Here is a 23,891-nt window from a genome sequence, read left to right as displayed (position 1 = left end):
CTGTACTGAATAACAGGAATGAAATGATATCAAAATATATCTTGAATTTCCGAATCCGCCTCTACGCTTCAAAGAACGATCGATCTCTTATTAAATATCGATCTATCTTAAAATCGGGTACTGGCGAATAAAAGATCGAGATCGCACATCCCTACCTCAGACATTATATAAGCATTTTTTAGATTTTGGTTCCGGACGCAGGGACAAGCGTAGGAAATTTGCGAGCGCATGTACGGTCGATCGTACGGGCGTTCGCCATTATTCGGAGCGCTTCCGTGTACACGATCTCAACGAATTATTTTTTTTTAATCGTCATTAGTTTCAGACATTTTATTCGCACTTTTAGATTTTCGTTTGAAACGCCTGGACATACATGGAAAATTTTCGGTCACATATATGTATGAGTGATCTTCGATTGTCTGTTATTTCAGTGTTGAGTGTAGGCTTATATTTAATTTTCGCTCCACGAACTTTCCAAACTTCAATCACATATTAATATCATTAATTTATTGTATATTACAAATTCTAGACAAAAATATCATATTTTTTATCGTATATTTAACAACATTTGTAATTTAAAAACTAAAATCTATTACGCTTTGGAACTTTCTTTTTTGTTACCAAAATATAATTAAAGTAAATAGAATTATTAAATCGCATCATAGGTATTGAAGTATCGTATTTTATTTCTCGTCCGAATATATAATTTAACAAAGTGGAAATAAAAATGACTTTTTTATAGCTTCACGGCAACGAGTAATGTTGGAGACAGCCAGCATCGCCGGCGGTGCCACAATAGCAGTATTCCTCGTCGTTATCATTTGTATAGCGGCTTATATCCATTGTAAGCGAAAACAGAAGGAATTACGATCGAGGTAATTAATAGTCTATTATTTATTATTTCTCGTTATTTTAGTTATAACAGAACTCGATCACAACTTTGACTTCTCGAAGGAATTGACAACCCTTATTGTGGTACAGACTCACAGTAAATATTACATTCGGCTTTTTTTCTTTTTATTGCAGCAATAACTGCGTCGATACGGTGGATGGTCCTGGCCGAGATCCGGAGCTGAGGCCGTTTAGTAACCGCAGCCGCTCTCTTATGATCTTCATGGCCAAGAATTCTAATAACTCGGTAAGATAAAGCTTGTGTGTGTGTCACGTAGCTCTATCTAAATATTAATGTTTGCTAGATGTGAAATGCAGATTCCGATAATTCGCAACAATCAATAATAATAATACATCATTCGAAATATCTTTTCTTAGGCAACGATAGAACAAACGAGAATGCCCAACTGGAATTGTCCAGAAACAGAATCGATGAGGATGGCATCCATCAGCGAGAATAAGCCCCCGAGCCAATAGCGAACTACGTGACGCGTCGTCCATATACAACGTTTTGCCGCGAGGATTCGTTATCGGTGATACTCGAGACGTACAAAAGATCGTCAAATAAACTACTCGATTAGTTGAAGATAGTTTAAAATATCTCGAGACAGCAGCGGCCTTTAGTAGCCTTTATTAGCGAACTTACTGGAAATAATCCCACTATTTGATTCAGCGAGTGATTGACCATCCTAACGCGGTGCTGAAAAAAACGAACACAAATCAAGTACGATTTCTAAGTTGATGACACGTACCGGCACGACGATATTGGCTCTTTTCGATTATTATATCGTAATATCAAGACATTCCCCGTATTGTCGCACTCATGTCCTCTGTTTAATCGAAGGGACATTAATGCTCGTCGATTATTGTGTATTCCTTCTAACGAACATCTCGATGGACAATTCACGAAGAATCTTACGTCCAAAAGTTTAAAAATGGACTTCGCATGAATAACGTGACGTTCGAGGATGAAACATTTCCGTAAATTCTTCTGTGAAAGTAACAGATTCGCGACCATTGAATGTTGATTTTTATGTAAACGTTTGTATAGTATCGCGTCTTATTGTCATCACTCATCAACGAAAAAAGAAAGAAAAACAATATACGCTCACACACACACCCACACACACACACACACACACACACACACACACACACACACACACACACACACACACACACACACACACACAGAGTTGTAAAAGTAGTGCCTTTCTACTCTCGTTTGTAAGAAAGCAAATAGTTGTGGTACACCTGATCAAGAAAGATCAAATAAGAATGAGAGAAAGAAAATTGTCTGTGTATTTCTCTCATTAAAATTAGCGATGAGCGTCGTCCAATTGCTAACCGTGTTACGAGCGCAGGACGCTGATACACGCTAGTGACAAAATCTTGTAAAACATTGAAAAATCAATAACTGTAAAGCGCTGATAGTAGACAAGGTAAAGCCTTTGATCCTTGGTACGTATGCTACTTGTACTTTATCCTAACTTTGTTATTCGTAAAAGACTTTAATCTGATATATCTCCGGATACATATGATAATATATAAACATAAATACGTTCTACAATAGCTCATATTCTCGTCGCAGAGGTCTAATACGTTGCGATTAGATCTAGTAACTTACATTATACTTTCACTAGGCTCTTCCAAAGAATGTTCGTAAACGCGATGGAACGTACTATTAGTATCAAAGGGTTAATGAACATATGTGTCTTATGTAGAAATATCTAAGATTTAAATCTAGATTAAATCCGATGTCTTACCAGAAAGCAATAGTTCCCTAAGCACATGTGAAATACATTTTGCCGCTAATAATAGAGATGCTATTTATTACTAATCGGTTAGAAAGTCTATTGACGTCAGATCGCCATCCGGCGTTGTACTGTTATATATTGACAAATATTTTCTCAAGACGTTTTGCTCCTGTAACGCGAAATATCGTTTATCAAATCTTAGGCACACAAAAATGACGTACTTATAGTGAATTAATTTTCGTTTCCATATCTGCAATTACAAGCGATAAAAATAAAAAAAAAACAGAATTAAAAGCGCCGTTAGCTATTATTACAGATAAAGCAACAAATACGGTAGAATAATAAATTCAATGACTTTGCGCAGATCATAATTTGCTAATTTCACGAAAAACTGCGACTAAATAACTTCATCTGTTTGCATAGATGAGAGTTGAATATGAAATTTAAAGAATTGCTGATATTTTTCGTCCTATTTATCTCGATTTCGAAACAATGAAACAAATACTGAATAATATACGCATACATATGATTTCAGATATTAATTTCGAATATCATTTCTCATTAATATTCATCTCGTAAAAAGTAAGAAGTAAAAAGTAAGATGCCGGCATTGTTAGATTGTTTCATAAAATCAAGAAAACTGCTATGTTTAATATTAAATTATATTGATCATGCATCATTCTCTCTTGTTTCGTTATTTATTTATTTAGATAAAAGGCTCAGTCTCCGATTTACATGCACAATTGCTACCAGATTTATAATTTCTTTACATCTCATTTCTCTGCTCAAAATCTTTCCAACTTTCAGATTGCTGGTTTACAGTTTATACAGCATTAAAAATATTATGTTAACAATGCAATAGAGTGGAATTGATATGTATATTTGGAGATATTTCATCGCGTATATAAAGTTAGGCCTTCTTGTCATTTTGTCTCGGTTTCTTGTAAATAGTAAATTATTTTACGTTAAATATATCTCGGGTCGTAAGCTATATTAATTATAAAAAGCAACGTTTTTGCCACATCGTATTACTACGTTCCATCAGCCTGATACCTCATCGTACCATGATGCACTGCGCTTAAAAAAAAACTGAAATGCATATTTTTATAATTATATAATTTGTTAAAAGAACATACCTAACGGAGTGACAGAACAGGTACTGAAGACATTAAACGACGATTCGATAGTAATTTGTATATTTGTAGATACTCTCGAGTATATAAAAAAGGAAAGCTTCCAAATATTGTTTTGTTTCACCTTTTTCATATTAATCACTCACCCGTCGCTCGTCGCTTTGAGACACGTTAATAGTTATAATAACAAACGGCTTTCTCTATTCAAACTACTCAAGATTTCTGCTTACTACAAAAAGATAGAGCTAAAGAGAAAGAGAAAAAAAGCTTAATGTAAGAATCGAAAGCGTGGCCTAAACATTTATAAAAGCGAATATACAAATGGTATTTTTATTATTTATAAATAGTCCTCATTAACAAAATGTATTCTAATTTAATTTCCCATATTTCATATTGTACGTGGTTCCTAATTTATTATTATTATATATGTTACGTAATATATAATAATAATAATAATAATACGTATAATATTATTATTATTATTATTATTATTAACTAATGTAATTAATTATGACTAATTGTTTAATATTAGAAATTATTCTTATTATTTCAATAAAACTATTTAATAAGGACTTGTTTGTGAAAAGGAATGTATGAAATACACAGTATCGAAACGAGTGCTGAGAATAGAATGTATGATTGTGTGCACTGTGTCACATCCAAATCCAGAATGCGTATTTAATGCAGAACTATCGGATGGCATGAAAGAAAAACAATGGCCTTTGCTTCTAATTTTAAGATGCTATTTCTAAAGAATTTATTAATAAAGTACTCGCTATAAAATATCTTGGAATTAGTACTTCCATTGTATACATACATGTATAGCTAAACTTGGCTTAGCGCTGAGACACTACCGTGTCTCCAGATAATAAAATTGTCACTTGTCCTATATTTTAAACATATGTTTTCTTTTGTTTCCAAATCAAACGATAATATTAATTGTTCCATATTCTATAAACAAATGTTTATATACACAACAAAATTATTGCTGGAACATTAGCGTACGATATTGTAATTGAAGATAATCTATGTGGAGATCTTGATGAATTTAAGACCTTTCTTTTTCATGTCATTCGATGATTAAGTAGTATTTCCACTAATCTCTAACGCTTTTTCCTGACTCGGCCGAATCCAAGCCAATCAAACGAGAGCCTTATTACGATTTGTATCTTGTAAATTGTCGTCGTCAGAGATGATAAATGAAGCACTATGATAACCAGCTTTAAGAGGGTAATTAATTTATACAATTAATGTATCACACAGATGACATTTTATTACATCAGATAACGTCGCGTATTGTATTCCATGCGAATACACACAAGTATAAAATAACGACACCAAAATGTCATCCAAAAACATGATATAAATGCGGTTTCCTTCGCGCACCATCGATAATTATCTCTTACTACATAGTTGAAGTAAATAGCATTATTTAAATTATATCACATGTTGAGTTATTGTAATTTTAGATGTATGAAATAACACTATTAAACGATGTCATGCGGTTTCTTGTAGTCAAACGAAAGATATATACGCCGATCAAAATTAGTTTACTCAAAATTAATAATTAATATTCCATGGTTTCTATAAGTGCGAATTTTTAATTTCAAAAATTTGACCATTTTCGATTCAATATATCATAAAATACGATTATATGTGATATATATTTTCTCTATTGTTCCAAATTTGATTTCTTGCCGATTTTCATATACTATCATAGTTAGGATTTTGGTGCACAACTTCGTGAAAGTGCTAAAAATCAAAATAAAGAATAAACAATATTTTACGAAACCTCATTCTCAATTTGCATTAGTATTGTGTGATATCGTTCGTTGATCAATTAGTTATAATGATTAGTCAATATCAAAGCAATAATATTAACTGATACTTACGGCCATTAATTTTTTATTCTGTTAGATGATACCATCTTATTCGAAATTCGCGAATTCCCAAATTTTTATTCCGCATCACTCTCCGATGGCTGGTTCTTAGAAATGACAATCCTTATGCTCATTCTTGCGGGTATTTTATTACGGTGGATAATAGTGGATACTCTCACCCGATATACCAAACCTCTATAATATGCTATCCGACATTACATACCAAAGATATCAGTTAATTTGGAAACGGCTAAGAATTGATCTGAAAGTTGCTAAACGGCATTTTAACAAAGGTAAAAAGAGAGATATTATCGATCGGCAATGTTGCATCAAAAAACATTGTTATTATTTTTGTAAAGAAACCTTGTACATGTACTAACTTAGCGTGCTCTGTGAATGGAAACTTACGATATGTTAAATATTATCTATTATTATTATTATTATATATTATTATTGCTACTATAATTACTTTTATCATTATTATATTAAAATAAAAACTACAAAATCTCTCTTGTTTGGAAATTTTTAAGCAGCGTGATCGATGTTTGACGCGATTTATTCATTTTATTATATCTTATTTTTTTATTGATATTCTAATATATACACACATCCAGCGACATCTTGTGATATATATTTCGAATAATATTACAAAGTAAAATAATATCAGTTGAAACAATTTAATATTAATGTTTGTTCTACAATGCTATTTCAGAAATGCAATTTAATTCAATGTAGATAATTCGATGTAGAAATAGATTATAACATCAAATCTGCTAATCTGATGGTGATTTTTCTTTGACATGAAGGGATTGATATTTTAAATTTGTTTGCTGAAGATGGTTCCAAAGTGAACCGAAACGTACTATTGTTGGAATAAAGATTCTAATTTGAATTGAAGAATTAAGATTGCATATTAATTACCACGCTGACTCTTATTCGCCCTGGTTTTCGAGTTTTTTGTTGTTGAATTTGGAAGAGTCCGTAAGAAGATTACATCATTATTATTAATTCAATGTGTTTCTCATGAAATAGATCGAAGTGTTATAATCATACAAATATCTCATTTTATTTCACTGGATAAATACATTTTGTATTTAAGGAATATAAAATGTATTAAATTTTGGTCAAATCCAACAGTAGATACTGGTACCTACAAAATAGTTATTTATAATTCTTTATCATAACCTTATTGATTTAATTATGTTTTTATTCATCTCTTTAAATTATTATTTAGCTTGGCCACACAATATATAGATGTATTATTTTTAAGCCTTTGAATTTTTAAATGAAAATCAGAGAGTAATTATTTTTTAAATATTTAACAGAGAAATTACGTGAAAAGTAATAAGCGATATAAAAGACGTAATTTTATAATATTTATATATTTTTAGAAGAAATATCAATTTGTTCTAAATCAAAAGAAAACATTTTAATATTTTATAATAAAATAAAATGTAATTTTCTTCTATAAATACTAGAACTATAAAAAACAATTTTTTGACAAGCAGAACTGTACAAAATTTAAGAGTGAAAATTAATCCATATTCAAAAAATAAATATATATTCTAATATGTGTGAATTAATAGAAAAATTAAATAATTATATTAGATAAACATGGCAAGCAAGATGACAACAGCGAAATAAAGCTAGATGTTATGTCATCAAATATAAACTATAAGTATTATAACTTCGCTAAAACCAAACAATAAATAGATGTATATCAAATTTTAAACATTAAACGTTATGTTCGTAATCAACACATTTCTTATTGTAATTCTGCTTAATTAATTAAAAATTATGTGAGTTGTTAGCATTGAGTTGTTGATTACACAAAGATTGAACGACAAATTACACTTACTTAATTTCATCAACATTTCACGTTTTACTTTGGATAAGTTTAATATTTTTTTTCTGTAAATATTCTTTCCAAAATTTTGAAGTACGTGTATGTAAGAACGTCTGTAATTGTGTGTCGACAATCGGTCTTAAAGATTTACTCGGCGTCCATGTTATTACAGGCCACGATATAACGTCGAATTTATGTCTGGAAAGGCTGAGCAACGCAGATATTATGCCTTCTTGTCGATCGTGTGAACCTGTTTAAAAATTAATCAGGTTATATATGTATAGTGTGTATATAAAAATATGTGTTATTGGTGTGTTGAAAATTAGCTTTTTATACACACAAAATGAATGTACTACCTTGGCCAGATTGAATGAGGACACAAAGCTGTTCAGAGATGCCGTGCACAATTTGATCTTTATCTTGTAATGGGAATGCGCGCAAAAGCCTTCCTGTAAGTACATAATAAAATATCGAATACATTAATATTCCTTCATCAAAAATATATAATACAATAAATTAAAAAAATAAACTTACCGAGTAAAGAAAATGCACTATATATGCAGGGATGTTGATTGCTTAGAATCATTGGTAATAGAACAGATTCAATAATATTTTTATATGTCCATTGTGCCTTTTCTCGCTTTGCAATAAGTATAATGGCTGTATCCAAACCCTCGATCCGTTTAGCTAAACAAAATATAATTTGCAATTAATTAATATAATTTGCAGTTAATTAATACAATAGAAAAAAAACGTGATACGGAAAATATGTTTACCTTTAAGAGCAGTCATAAGTTCCTTAACAATATCATTTGCTGTTTCGCTAGTATAGTTATAACATTTCAATATCAATGATTTTAAATGTTTTAATTTCTTTAATATTCGGTCCTTATCGGTACTAATCTGTACTGAGTTGATAAGAAAGGCTATGCATTTTGATAATATTTCTGGAAGAATTAAACAATATACATTTATGAACATAAACGATGCAATTTTGTGCACGATTTCAATGATTAAAGCTGAAGTCATTCATCACTGTGTCAGTGATGTATCGAATTTATCGTTGTTTTTCTTGACAAACTGGATTCTCTTGCATTGTAATGTATACGATACCTTTGTTCATCTCGGCATTCGGAAGAACTTCAGACCAGCACGTTAATATTGTATTTAAAACAGCTATTGATTTAAGATTCATGCAATAGAGAGCACTGCAACACATCATGCGTATTTTTTCTCTATCCTTCTGAATACGTGACAGGACGACATATATCCGCGTGAGCGAATCAACCGGGTCCTACGTACGTAAAAGTGTTAGTAATTTAAAACTGAAAAGTGTTGTTATTATAACAACGTGATTCAAATTTTTATATTCTATTATAGACAAATAAAATAATATACCTTCACATTACTATCAAGTCTAAACATATGAAATTCGATGGCGGCTTGTACGAAATAAATCACCATTGGTTTCGATGCTTCCAAATCGAATAATAACGTTATGATCTTCTGTTCAAATTTCGTCATCAATGGTGCTGGGGGAGTAAATGATTTATCCAAAGCTTCTGTATGATCGACTTCGTCTATTATAAACTCCACTATGCATCTAAAATGGACGCAAAAGAAATATTATTTACCTCTTTTTATTCATTTAATATGCAAACTAACTTTATAACTTTATAATATATATTGCTTCATTTTAATCAATGCTTTAATGTTTCTGTAGTTAAACAAGATAAATGTTAAATTATTGTTTTTTAGAAACTAACTGTTTGCTATGTACTGCTCCATTAATATAATGAAATAATACCTTTAATACATGTAACTTAATCTGACATTTTTACATATCTAAAAGTCACAAAATGGCATACTAACTTGGCTATGATACGAGGTCCGCAAGTATTTTCCAATTTTACTTTTATATCGTCATGTATAGAATCATATATAGAATCTTAATCAAAGTAATTTCCTCCATTTTCTACTTTATTACTAATTAATAATACTTTGATTAGGATATTTCCCTTCGAAACAAATCAATTTTGGAGACGAAAAACGGCAGGAATTAAGTTTAACACCTAATATATATAGAATTAAATTAATAATCTTGTTTAATAATTAAAAGGACAGTATATTTTAAGAGAAAGCATTTAAAACTAAGAGTTTTTTTTTAATTTCTTTAAGAAAATATATATTTTGATCTTTTTATAAAATTTTATTCATGTTTATATCAATTACTGAACTTGGAATATAGATTGTCAGAGAGATCTAAATATAATTATTTTTTATTCATTTCAAAAGTTATATCTTGAAATCATATTTTTGTTAAATATACCTGTTATTTTACAAGCGTATTTTATTTCTTTATATGATAATTTATGTTTTTTGGTACATTGCTTTTTATTAATATATTTATGTAGTCGTGACATTGGCGCCTGAGATTCCTCGAAATTTTGAGGGACAAAGATAAGTTCCATTTTTTTATTTCGTTGACTCATGACTAGATTTTTATTTTGAGTTTTGATAGCCTGCATTTTAATTGCTCTATTACTAGTACACGTTTCTTCTTGTATGTTTCTTGCATTTTTCATTTCATTGACGTCTCTCGGTGATGGTGAATGTAGAACTGCAATAGTTCCGTCAAATATTCCGTTATTATTATGATTTTCACTTGGCGTTGCTTCCACGTTTGATCGATCAGATAGAACCGACGATTCATCATTTAAAATCGCATCCTTTAGTATATTGTAATCGTTGTGACTTTCATTTTCAAATGTCTCAGAAGCATATTCCAATTCAGCGGTTGGCGACATCTCTTTTCTAGTTTTAATTGTATCTAATGCTTCACTGGCTTTGTCATGTTTTAAGTCTTTATATACAGAGCGGGTAATAACGCGTGTTCTCAATGAAATTGATTTTTCAAGTTTTAAATTATTCGTTGTATCGTTTACAATATTGTTATGTACTACATTCGACTCGTCACTATTGTTCAAAGTCTCTCCTACTACTCTATCTATTGAAATATTTTTGTTGATTGTACCTTCAATCACATCATCACATTTCGCAAGCTTAGAAACATGTTCAATATTAATAGCAGATGGAGTGATATTATTATTTTGAAGAGAATTTTCAGTATTCATCAAATCTAAATCTTTTTTGTTTACAGGTCTTTCGTCAATATTACTATTTGTTTGGATAGACTTGACGTTTTCCTCATCACATTTCTTATTCGTTATAGGATCCTTCTTGCTTTTAATTAATGAATTATCTTTGTCAGTATTTAATTGTTGATTTACATTATTTTTTTGTCGAATCGCTAAAGTAGCTAAAGTAGCTATATTTCTTATCGTACAATGTGTAGAATTATTTCTATTGACGCTCAATTGATAAACTGGTATTTTTGGAGTATGTGCGATTCGTACTTTTTTCGGTTCATAATGATTAGAGCATAATTTATCGTCTGTTTGTTTATTTGTAGATTCTGCTTGTATATCTAAATTTCTTTTCAAATTTTTAATATGATTTAATGAACTGTCGTTAATCTCTTTTTCGTTTTCAATTCGCGGTTTTTTTGCTAATTCAAGATTTTCAAAATTATGATCTGAATATGGTTTAATATTCTCTTGCTTATTTATGTGCGAAATTGGTTGCTTCTTTCTCTTTAAATTTCGTAAATTTTTTAATAAGCGATCGCCAACTTTAGCTTTGTGTAGATTTTGGCCTTTTCTCATTACATTACGTTTTTCTACATTAATAACGACACTTTGACTATGAGCAAGATCAGTGGAATTTTCGTTGTTAAATAAGGATGCCATTCTAGTTTTTGTCTGGCTATCCATATCAACAGCTTCTATATTATCTTGGCTTAAGATATTATCGCTTGTGTTTATTTTACCAAGCACATCTTTGTATATATTTTGGCACTTTCTTTTTATTTCAATTTTGTCTGCATTAATATCAACAATTTTGTCATCAATAAGAGAATTTTCATTGTTAGATAATAATATTGTTCTAGTTTCTGTCTGGTTATCCGTATCAGTAATTTCTACATTACTGTTGCTTAAAAGATTATCGCTTGCATGTATTTCATCAAGCTTATCTTCATTTATGTTTTGGTCCTTTGTTTTTATTTTATTTTCTTCTGCATTTACGTCAATAATTTTACTATAAGCATGATAAGTGGAATTTGTATCGTTAGATAAGAATATTGTTCTAGCTTCTATCTGATTATCCGTATCAATAGCTTTTACATTATTTTTGTCGAAAAGATCATCGCTTGCATATATTTCGCTAATCTTATCATTATGCATACTTTGACTATTTCTTTTCATTTCACTTTCTGTATCGATATCAACAATTTTGCCATTATCAGTAGAATTTTCATTTTTAGATATATTTCTAGTTTCTGTCTGGATATCAATAGCTTTAATAGTATGATTACTTAAGAAATCATCCCCTGTGCATATTTCGCCAACTTCATTTTTATGTACACTTTGGCCCTTTTTTTCTATTTTATTTTCCTTTTCATTAATGTCGACAGTTTTATCATTAGTATGATCAAAAAAATTTTCATCTTTAAATAAAGATATCATTCCAATTTTCTGATTATCCATATCGATATCTTCTATATCATCTTTACTTGAGATATCATTTGTACATATTTCACTAGACTCATCTTTATGTACAATTTCATCGTTTCTTTTTATTTTATTTTCCTCTGCATTAATGTCGACAGTTTTTCCATCAATATGATCCAAAGATTTTTTATTGTTAGAGAAGGACATTGTTCTAGTTACAGTTTGATTATCTATATCGTTAGCGTCTACACTATCTTTATTTAAGTTATCGTTGCTTACGTATAATTTGTCAACGCTTAAACGTGACATCGTTAAACTATTCTCAATAGGTACTACTTCTACTGAATGCAATGTATTTTGCTTATGAAGAAACTCTTGGTCAATTTCAATATCATTAAGAGATGTGCTGGACATATTTATATTGGAGTATGAATTCTTATGCACACTCGACAACATATTCCTAGATGTATGATTAAATTGTAAAACATCAATAATATTCGTAGCATTCTCAGTTTTATCACAACATGTATCTCGTACTCGTTCATTTTCATCGAAATTTTCAATTTTCGAAAACATGCTTTCATATGCATTACATGATTGTCTCCTTTTTAGCTCTATTCTTTTTGAGCAACAAGTACACTTTTCCGAATCGATATCTCGTTCATTTTTAGGACATGCTTCTTTTTTCTCATTGAAATATTCTGCCACACCTTTACAGATTAAAGAAATTAGATTTGAATTTAGCGAGACATCATCCTTATGATTCATAACGCAACGACAACGAGAATTAGTATCTATTTTTTTCTTCAGTCTTCGAAACTTTCTCATTTTTCTTTTTAATGATCGAATTTTTCTTTTCATTTTTTTAATAGATATAGAGTGTTTAATTCGTAAATCATCAGAGCAGAAATGCTCCCTTGCACAGTTCCTATTTTGAGACAAGGTAGGAATTGCATTGAGATTACTGGGTATATTGGCTACAAGTGGTATATGTGAAATATCCGTATTCCTTAATTCAACATTTTCGCAAATTTGTGTCATTGTGGATGACCTTCCTGATTGTGATTTTATATTGCCTGTTATTGAATCACTACATGGGCTGTAAGGACGTAGATGAGGTATAGGTGATATTTTAGAGAGAGAGTCTTCATTTCTATTTGTAAAACCCGGGTAGGTATCTAAAAATTAAAAATAGATGTAAACATAATAAATATAATAATATAATGTAATATAGATATATTATACAGGGTGTCCGGAAAAGTGCCCGCAATACTTCGGGAAGTGATTCGGGACCCAAAAACAAGGAAAAAAACTATATAGGTCGATATAGCTTTTTTCCGGACACCCTGTAAGTAATGATATCTGAAAATGTTAATCATATACAATCAAATAATGTATATGATTAACACATATGACATTGCATTAGTTACTGTTACTTACTAGGTAATGAACATGGTGGCGAATAAATCTTTTTCGGTGAAGGAGGTAAATCTTTCTCAATTAATTTTGGACATGCGGCCATGGTTTTGAATATTTTTTCAGGAGTCGACTCTGGGAGCAAATGAGCTTCACATTTTTCACAAAACAATGGATGTGGATCATTTTTTGTGTGATAAAATTCATCGGTCATAATATTTTGGTCTCGTACTTCGCATTTTACACTTGATTCAATATTACACAGTGATACATTAATACCAACATCTGAAGTAGATTTTATACCTATAAATGATTCACATAATAAGTATGTAACAATAAAAAAATATTTGTTTTAAGTTTTGTACTTTCTTTTGTACTTACTTATATTTGGCTTAGCCGTATCAACATTTGTAGAAATTATCATTTTCTCCTTTTTTTTACTACCTTTTTTTGTCACAGTTGATATATCGTCCTTTTTTAACGTTTTTAATTCATGTTCCAATTTTTTAATTTTATCTGTAAACAAAGAATAATCTTATTTAGACATAAATAGTAAACAAATTTAATTTTTGTATATATCGAATAATACATACATAAGACATAACACAGATAATAGAAATAACAGAAATAATACAATATAAGAGACGTTTAATTTATCGCTACCTTCGAAGGATGACTTGTCCAAATTATGTTCCATAATTTTAACCAACTGTTCTTCTTCCAGTTCTTTTACTTTACATGTTAATTGTTGTATACTCTGTTTATCTGCAGCTATATTTATGTCATAGTTCTTTGTCCTGTTCATTAATCTTTCATTACTTTGCTCATATTCTACAATTTTCTGAAATTAAAAAAATATTATTGTTAACACATATAAAATGTGATAATAATTAAAATAAAGAACGACCCACTTATAAAAAAATCTAATCAATATGAACAGTCAATATGAGCAAACTAGCATAGATGTATAAAATAAAATTGTATAATCATTCATCGAGATATAATATTCACATATTCAATCTCTAGTGTCAATATTTTCTTAAAAAGAAATTAAAGAAAATAAAAGCTAATACTATAAATAATTACATACTACAAAAATACACACATCTATGCATTGTAAATTTTGTATTGCACTAAAATCTGCACTTGTCAACACGTATCGATGATACAAAATATGATTTTTCAGACAAAATAAAAAAGCGTCAGTTAACATGCAAAAATAAATGGATTAACTTTTCGAGCTAATTGTGATCGAAACTTGCTTATTCACGCAAAATAAATATTCACAAATAGTTGTATTATCTGCATATATCCTAAACATAATTTTGTAAATGTTATCTCCTAATAACCCAGATAGTAAAATATTAGTAAATATGCCAACAGTTATTAGCAATTCGATTCTAATTTTAGAACAGATTGCTGTGATCCACTATGTCCTTTTCTCTTTAAGCTTGCCCTTATGACTCGCCAGCCAGAACAACAGAAATATAGCAAGAATGGAGCATATCTTGCCATTATGTCGTAATGCTTGCTCATTTTCCGATACATTTCTATCAATATTAAAAAACAGTAAACTGAGATCTACATCGGCGGTTGTTACAGTTCTACTAATATAAAATACAAAAGTTTGCAGTACATGCCATTAGCAGATTTGACTATCTGAGAAGTGATTACTCTGATTTTATCTGATAAAATATACTTGACACAGAACTAAATATATTTATCTATAATCTTGTTTTTTCTTTTTTTTTTTTTAATGTAATTCTAGATATGCTTATTGCTCTATAAAAGCATAACGAATTTTATTAATGTGATTTAATACATTATCATAAGATTTTCCGAGAGTTAAATCGAATAATCATCAGTGAATACATGATTTCATATCAAAATTGGAATCTAAATTTTAAATACACAAATTCTTAAATACGTATATGGATAATATTTATGTATCAATTCTTTCATAATTTTTCGTATTTCTAAATATCAGCTTGAAAAGTTTCTTTACGGAAAGCTAAATTATTTTATAAATACTTTATAAAAGTATGCTAATAATAAATTAATCTAGAATAGAATTATTTATTTACACATTTTAATTCCTTTATCTCATCTTTGGCAGACGAATAATCGGATATTATGTGTATGGCCTCTTTCTTTGCGACTTCCAAGCTTGATTTTAAATTTTCAACTTCTTTCATATTTTGAGTATATTGCTTAATTAAAACACTGAAACAGTAAAAATTCCATTAATCTTTCCATGATATCAATAGCATATCAAAATTAATTTAATAAAAAATTAATCTAATACAAAAAATAGAAACACTTAAGAAACACTTACTCTGTTTTGCCCATTTTCTGTTTCAATAACAACATTGATTCTTTCGCTTTCTTTACTTTATAATCATGTTCCTGAAAATTTTTTATTAAACCATATCTAAATGATTGAAAAATATTGACAAAAGCAGAAAAGAAATATTAACGCTATTAAATATATGAGCCAGTAAATATTCTTTAACCTTTAGCTAGTTATTCATAGTCTTGGAAATATATTAAAAAATATTAATTTTTTTTAGATTGAAACCTGATTTGCGCCAATGTTAATTTGACTTTAAGAGACTCAAAACTCTCACTTTCTCTCTTTGAAGCCGAAAGAGAGGGAGAGTTTTAAGCCTCACTTAAAGTTAAAGCAATGTTAGTGCAACTATGCCTTAAGCCCAATGTCCACAATGCTAGAAATCGATCCAAGATCTCGGACAGAAAAAAAATTAACAAATCACATTTGAACAATTTGATCACATGACCATTGCGATTGATCAATGCTTTCTTCATCCGAGATCTCGGACCGATTTCTAGCATCGTGGACACAAGACTTTAGAACAAATATTTGCATAATATTGAATTTTATTTTATTTATAGTATACAAGATGTTTTTTAAATAGCAGATATTAATCATATAGCGTTATTCCTAATTAAAAATTGAGTCGAAAAGTCCTCTACAATTTTGCAATTTTCGCAATGGTGTGTGTTGACAAAATATTAATTTATAAATATTGCCGAATAAGCGCGTATCCGGCTGCCCAACCATTAACTATCACGAAAATTGCAAAATGATAGAAAACTTTTCGATTCAATTTTTAACAATTTTCAATCAGGACTAGTGCTATATGATTAGTGTCCGCTATTTAAGATACCTGTATACCTTACCAAAACAAATACTAAAACATAAAATGTGTAAAATATGTAAAAAATAAAATATATTATAAAAATTATTTAAGAAATGCAATTTAAATTTCATCGTCAAATATAAGTATGCTTATCCTTCTAAGATTAAACCTTACAGTATATATGAATGTTTTAGATTATTTTAGAAAATATAATTGCATATTTTGTATAAAACAAAAGACATAAAAAATACATCCAATAATCATATAACCGCTTGATTTTTTCAGCAGTCAATTATTTCTGCTGAAACATATTGCACTCCAAATCCAATAAGATTAAAGATTTGTCTTTTATTTCTACACACTGAATTACATTAGAACTTTCCTCTTTGTTTTCATCAAATTTCGTACAGATATTTATTTCGCTTTATTAACAGAAAATACTAGCTGTAAAAACAGACACTGAAGAGAAACAGAGAAAGGATGAAAAATATACGATTAATATTCAATTATAAAAAGCGAATCCACAGGAAGACGAAACGATCTCGCTACCGGCATGTCGGCGTGATCGCAAAAGTTTTCCGGCGGTCTAAAAATTCCAAGAGCATGTGTACATTGCCTTAACGAATTTTCATACATTTTCGGTACAATTCAGGCCAAGAAGAATCTTCTTTAAATGTCAAGAAGTGTTTTTTATGTATGTAGAATTAATTTAATGCTATAATTTAACCTAACCTAACCTCACATTTCCACATGCATCCTCGTACAATTAAGTTGCTTAAAAATACATCCTGTTTAATACTTACGATACTGTCTATGATATTATGAAAATTCATGCTATCATTATCCATATTATACTAAATAATAACGGGTAATACTGACTGGAAAAATTAGTCGGTTCCTGCACAGTGCACGTTTTGCTTCAGCAAGTATGTACATACCGACACTTTTCCCGCTGTCAATTTTCGAACGATGTATTCACGAAAACTGTAGGTCTGTTCTTTATTTTCGCATTACCTGAACATCTGAACTGGTGCACATGGTGCAACAAGTTGAACAGGGATAGTGCACTGTCCAAAATTCGATTACGCCTACGTCGATCATTTTTATGTTCGATGTTGCAACAAATTCTGATATTTAAATGTTATATTTCCTAATTATGTTTCTTGTCGCACCGAATAAATTACTCACTTTTAGTGTCTTTAGTTTCTTTAACATTAATGATAAAATTTTGTTTATTCTATGTGCTGATTCATAAAATATATTTTAATAAATCTAGTAAATATATCTAATAAATAAATATATATACATACACACACATATATATGTGTGTGTGTGTTTGTGTGTGTGTGTGTGTATACATATAAATCCTTTTTAATCCAACATTAATGTTTACAAGAAAGTGTAATACTCTTTTCCTTTTAATAAAAAAATATAAAAATAAATAAAAATTTGGAAAAAAATATCTTTCTTTAACCATAAACTTTTTGAAAAAAATTAAAATACAAGAGTCCTTAATAAAAATGTACTATTCATATTAATGTAATTTATATTAATGTAACAGTATATTTAACTAATTCTATTAGAATCAGGATAAGAGTAAGACGCTGAAAATCTGAAGTCACAATCATCTTATTTATAATTCATTGTGCTTTACGAACGATTCGTCTGTTTTTTGTAACTGAACTATTATCACTTGTACTTAAAATGAAATAAATGTTAATATATATTATAATTTGACTAAAATATATTTAAAATTTGGCGATAGTAAAACGAGCTTCAGCAATGTGTAATTCAGTGCAGCTACAAAGAACAATGTATTTATATAATATATATAATAAAGAATATATGAGTGTAAATATAACAAAATTATTTTCTTATAACTTCGCAATAAATTTTTAATGAGAGTACATTGTTAAATTAAATTAGAATTTTTCTCTAATAAATTAGATTTATTGTCTATATTTAGCCGTTTCACCACCACTCTAACACCCTCCGTGATGTCCTGAATGAACTTCAACATTTCTATACGTACTTTGCCGTTTTTAATGCCGTCGAGATTGTTCAAAGATTTTTGTTTTTGCCTGAGACATTTCTTTCGAATGGCATTGTCTTTGTTGTGTACATGCATCAAGTCGTAATAAAACTCTTCTGTGATATCCTGTAATTTTCTTGGCGAATCATGCTTTGACGAACTTCGTAAAGTACGACGAGTCCCGTTCTTTCCTTTCGAATTCGAATTCTTTGTGTTTCTATTCATCTCCGGAGCGTCCTTATTGATCATTGCACAAGATTTCCCATTATTATTAATTTTTTCCGAATTAATTGTAATATTTACTATGTTGGAATCTATACGTTTATCTTCCAAGATATCCGTTTCGGAAATTGTGTCCTCTGTCAATGCCACAGATTGCATTTTCTGTTCATTCTGTTGAAACATTCCACTGTTGGTCGTTGAAGAAAGCCTGCGTGCTCTGCATCTGTGTCGCAAAACGTTCTGCAAGGCTGGTGACATTTGTTCAATAGTAATAGATTCGTTCGAAACTATTCTCGGAGCATTTGCCTCTCGGCAAGATAATTCAATCGAATTAGAGTCCTCAGAAATTACAGAAACTGTGGACATCTTACTTGAATTTAACGAGTAATTTGATAGTGAAGAACTATAAAGTTCTTCCATCGATTTATCATATTTGTCTATTTCTTCGATATTTCTGTTAATTAGTGATACTGTATTTTGCAGTCCTGCATTTATTTTCTTAGACAGCGACATCTCAGGAATATTATCCCAGGAATAATGCTCTTGTTTTCTAATTTCGGTGTTATTTTTATAATTTTTATCTTGCTCATAATTATTATCTTGCCATTCCATTAATTGTTCCCGATTTTCTATCGAGATTCCGCTTGTTGAACAACTATTATTAATCTTAGAGGAAACGCATTGATGTTGCCATCGTGATTGGTACAGATTTAAATGTTTCGTCGTATTATGTCTCTCATAATTAGAAACATTTGATTCATCCATTCCCGTATCTACTTCATTAATATTTACATTATATACATCATTATATATATCATTAGGAAAAACATTAAAAGGGGATAGATTTGCACTTTTGCCGATTGCGTGATTTTTATGCTCTTCGTCTTTACTGTGCGGAGAGTCAATCATAGTCACCAAGTTCTCCAACCTTAATAAGCTTGAATTTAATAAACATTTTTCTCCAGCTTTCGTTTCTACCTTTTCCGAATTTTCTAAGACCTCGTCTATTTCTAATTTAGTCTTTTGTTCAATCACGGCTACACTATCCTGATCTTGTCGTATAGTAAACATTAAACCTTCCATTACTAAATCGGTAATATTAGAGGAGCGCAAAACTTTGTCAGGTATGGTTTTTTTCTCAGATTCCCTACTTTTTTGTTTACGAGTTTTGTATGACTTACTGTGCATATGATTTTCCGACTGTTTATCGTCAATATCCATTGAAGTTTTAATACATTGTCTATTATTTTCTTGGAATTCTAAGTTTGTCTCATTATGATCTTCTTGGTTAATGTGTATAGACTTATCATTTTCTTCAATCGTTTTTGGAACACAATCTTTATCTATATTCTTTATCTCGGTCTGCAAATTCTTTTGCATCGGTTGATCAATAATTAAGTTGAATTTCGAATTCTTTATCTGTTTCTCAATGAAATTTTGATGTGATACATTGTTAGAATTTATATTTTCACTGATCGTCTTTTTATTGTTATTTAAGTTATCTTTACTATTGGTGCAAATAACATCTTTCTGTATCGATTTTTCATCAAAATTGAATTTATTTAATGAGCATTCATTGTTGCTACCTGTTATCATTCCTGTAAGAGGAGATTTTAATGAAGAAGATATTTTGTATTTCTGGATATCTTGTGTTTGTTGATTTTGCTTCTGTATTAATGCTGATTCTGTTTCTACCTCTTCATTCATTTTCTGTGTCTCTTCAATTTTATTTGTTTCATTTATTCTTAAAGATTGTTCTTGAACACAATCGATAGAATATTGTTCTATGTTTTTTTCATATCCTTCAGTATTACAGTCTGTATATTTATTTTTTTGTACGTCATTATGAAATTCTTTATTATGTTTATCAACAAAGTGCATTTGAGCTGTAATTGTGGCATTTTCAATTCTTTTATCTAGATTCTCGCGCAAAGACGCAGACTCCATTTTATTATCTTGAAAAGAGTTGATTTTTGTTTCCAATGCTTTACTTAACATCATGTCCTCAATAGCATATTTTGCATGTATTTCTTTAGTATGACATATTGTATCCTTCTTTGGAGATTCCTTATCAGTGGCAGATATCACGTTGCTAATAATTTTCTCTTCGGTATCCAAGGAAATATTCAAATCTTTGAATGTAGTACCTGCGTCAGCTTCTTTGACAATGGGATATTTTAAATCGAATAACGAGTGCTCCGACGAAGGGAAAATCTTTATAGTTAATACGAACGCATGTGAAAATGCTGCAGCATTAGTTCGTTGCTGAAATTTCATTATTGCAAACATTTTGTCTTGTCGAGTCCAAGATGTATAATCTGTATTTTTTAATTGTATTAGAGTAAAGGAATTTACACATTAAAATAAGGACTGACTTATTAAAGAAAAGAATATTAAGGCTCCTGACTACTCAGCCAAGAACTCTGCGTTGACGGTGGCGACACAGTATCAGACGGCGGTCTGGCAAAATCGGTAGCCACACACTTAAGCGCGAGCCCATGTCCGTGTGCTCGCCTGCGAGCACACGGCATGGGATCGTGCTTGTATGTGTGTTACGACGAAATTTGTGCACAATGCCATTTCATTATTATTTGCTTAATTGTGAAAATGTGACTTGTTTCGTACTTCTCAAAGTCGTAATTTTCGATGACAACTAAAGTTATCTTGGAATTTTATACGTAAAAGTGTATATTTAACTCGTTTCAACAGTTATGAAACCGTGTGTTTCTGCCAGAATATAGGCTCACTTTACAAGTCTTTTACGACCATTTACTGACTATGAAGGAAGAAAAGGACAGTTTTCATCGATTTTTACAAGTATTTTAAAGCGAACCCATCGTTTAATTTCATCCAAATTGTCTCTGTTTACAAATGGCATCGTGCATAAATTAACGTGTCATTCCTCGCTTCTGACATCACGATTCCAACATGGCCACAGCGACTACTCAGGAGCCTTAATTGAATATTAATAAGAAAAGGATACTGTAAGTAACAAGAAGGTGTTGCGTGCCAAATTGTTGACCTTGCGTGGGATGACATTTTATAATTTTTCGTATAATTTTTAATAATTCTCGTCCATATGAAAATTGTATGGTATTTCTAAAAATACATGTAAATAAATTTTTTTAATTAACAAGATAATACTAATGTCTTACTTCACTGTACGATGATATCTAAAGATGAACTTGTATATATTCTTTTTATGACATAGCCAATAAGCACCAGGAATAGTTAGCAGAGATTCTTTTTCTTGGTCGAGCCAATCAAATTGGCTAAGGGTTCGTATATGTATTCCAGGCATTTTCTTTCGGGTAATAGATCTTGAAATAGTGGAACTAATCTTCTTGAGTCCTGTCTACCAACTGATTCTTTCACAATAAATGTGAGACAATAAAGCACCCTTTGCTAAAATCATTTAGAAGCTTGAATTAGTTCATTTTTCATAATATAAATGCAGGCATCCATATATATAAACTCACTCCTTTTATGACTTCATTGATGAATATATCTTCTATTGTATCCCATGGTAAGAATTCTATCGATGTAAATATACCAAATCCTCTTTTATTTTCGATATGTACACCTACTGATTTAACAACCAACAATGTATCTATAAAACACAACATATGTATTAAAAAATACAATCTGTTTATCTTATTATAAGATGATTTCTGTTAGAAACTTAACTTTACATTAAGAATTCAAATTTACCCTGTTTGATAGAAGTGACAAATGATTTACATTGTAGTATCAAAAGACATGCTGATACGATGAGAGGAACTGAAGCTCCTGACACAAACCATATAAAAAGAAATGCACAGACTAACGTTAAACATAAATTGGTATTAAAATGTTTTTCACTTCGCAACGCAAAGTTTATAATGTCGACATTGGACAGATTCGAGCTTGTTTTTTCTTCCAATGTTAACTGTATTCCATTGGCATTTCTGAAGAATACTTCAGTGGTGAGAGATTGTGTTAGAAAACTCGACGACATCAATGACGATTCTGTGTACAAAACACTGTGATGAACAAAGTTCATTTTTAATAATATATAAGCAATAAAAATACAACTCCGTTAGAAAATAAACTTTGCTTATTTTCCTTGAATTTTTATAACTTTTTGAAACATATTATTTATGTGACCCAATATATACTCACCGTTTATTTTTTCAATTATATATTGAGCAATCAAATGTCACAGTATTTAAAATGTTGAATTCGCATTCTTACGTAAAATATAAAAAAATCTTGACTAAAGAGAGAGAAAGAGAATAGTAATTAAACAAACACAAACGTAATTCTCGACCATCTTCTTACACAGTAGTATTCTCAGTTATCAGATCATCTAATGTCCGCGTGGCGCTGATGACAGTCACTGTCCCACACTATCCGGTCCATAGACTTTAATAAACATAGATTGTGCATTTCAATTGTGTCAAAAGCTAATTATTCAAATACCTTTTATAAAAAAATATTATTAAACAAGTGAAAAAGCTATTGGAACAAATAGTGTACATACAATATCTAATTTTTTTTCGAGTCTACTAATATTTTTCGGGTGGCACCCAGTTGGACACGGCTCAATTGGACACGAGCCACTCACAGCGCTTGAGACAAAGCTCCTAAGCACCGGTCGCTGTGATTGGTGGTGTCCAATCGAGCCGTGGTCAATCGGGATCACCCCTATTTTTCCATAGGAGATATTAGGCCTGTTCTTTTTGGCTGAACTTTTGCACCAGTTCATCTTTCTTCCTTTTCTCTTCAGGAGGAAAGAAGAGGAAAAAAGATGAACCGGTGCAAAAGTTCAGCCAAAAAGAACAGGCCTATTGTTTAGCGTTTCACAGGGGGTAGATTTCTCCTTAAAGCTGGAAACACAAGCAATAGGCACAGGCAACAGGGAATAACGAGCCGTCCAATCAGAGCTCTGGAATACAATATCGAACTTATACCCCAAAGCTCTGATTGGACGGCTCGTTATT

General features: G+C 30.3%; 3 protein-coding genes across 3 annotated transcripts in view; 1 reads left to right on the top strand and 2 right to left on the bottom strand.

Moving 5' to 3' along the window:
* The window catches only part of LOC108769287 (uncharacterized), a 36,846-nt gene extending 34,871 nt beyond the window's left edge, over positions 1-1,975 (top strand). The window contains exons 5-7 of the mRNA XM_018520184.1: positions 743-875; positions 1,027-1,138; positions 1,270-1,975. Coding sequence (XP_018375686.1) covers positions 743-875; positions 1,027-1,138; positions 1,270-1,368 — 344 coding nt within the window. The 3' untranslated portion in view covers positions 1,369-1,975. The remainder of the gene's footprint in view (positions 1-742; positions 876-1,026; positions 1,139-1,269) is intronic.
* A 5,561-nt stretch (positions 1,976-7,536) lies between these two features.
* On the bottom strand, positions 7,537-17,774 carry LOC108768279 (uncharacterized). Its single transcript, XM_018518661.1, has 15 exons — positions 17,535-17,774; positions 15,830-15,900; positions 15,579-15,717; positions 14,158-14,335; positions 13,876-14,010; positions 13,519-13,797; positions 9,899-13,256; positions 9,650-9,657; positions 9,380-9,455; positions 8,906-9,110; positions 8,621-8,801; positions 8,284-8,454; positions 8,042-8,194; positions 7,864-7,956; positions 7,537-7,757 (listed from the first exon to the last, which is right to left on the bottom strand). The coding sequence occupies exons 1-15, from the start codon at positions 17,589-17,591 to the stop codon at positions 7,537-7,539; spliced, it is 5,325 nt and encodes a 1,774-aa protein (XP_018374163.1). The 5' UTR covers positions 17,592-17,774.
* A 787-nt stretch (positions 17,775-18,561) lies between these two features.
* Positions 18,562-23,218, bottom strand: LOC108769196 (putative uncharacterized protein DDB_G0282133). The gene is made up of 6 exons (XM_018520057.1): positions 23,071-23,218; positions 22,621-22,917; positions 22,389-22,519; positions 22,065-22,264; positions 21,893-22,008; positions 18,562-21,227 (listed from the first exon to the last, which is right to left on the bottom strand). Exons 2-6 carry the CDS (start codon positions 22,904-22,906, stop codon positions 18,568-18,570), a joined length of 3,393 nt encoding a protein of 1,130 aa, XP_018375559.1. The 5' UTR covers positions 22,907-22,917; positions 23,071-23,218; the 3' UTR covers positions 18,562-18,567.
* Positions 23,219-23,891: the final 673 nt, after the last annotated feature.

The sequence above is a fragment of the Trachymyrmex cornetzi genome, unplaced genomic scaffold (genome assembly GCF_001594075.2).
Source record: "Trachymyrmex cornetzi isolate Tcor2-1 unplaced genomic scaffold, Tcor1.1 scaffold122, whole genome shotgun sequence".
NCBI classification, from domain to species: domain Eukaryota; kingdom Metazoa; phylum Arthropoda; class Insecta; order Hymenoptera; family Formicidae; genus Trachymyrmex; species Trachymyrmex cornetzi.
This window is presented reverse-complemented; position numbering and strand designations above follow the sequence as displayed.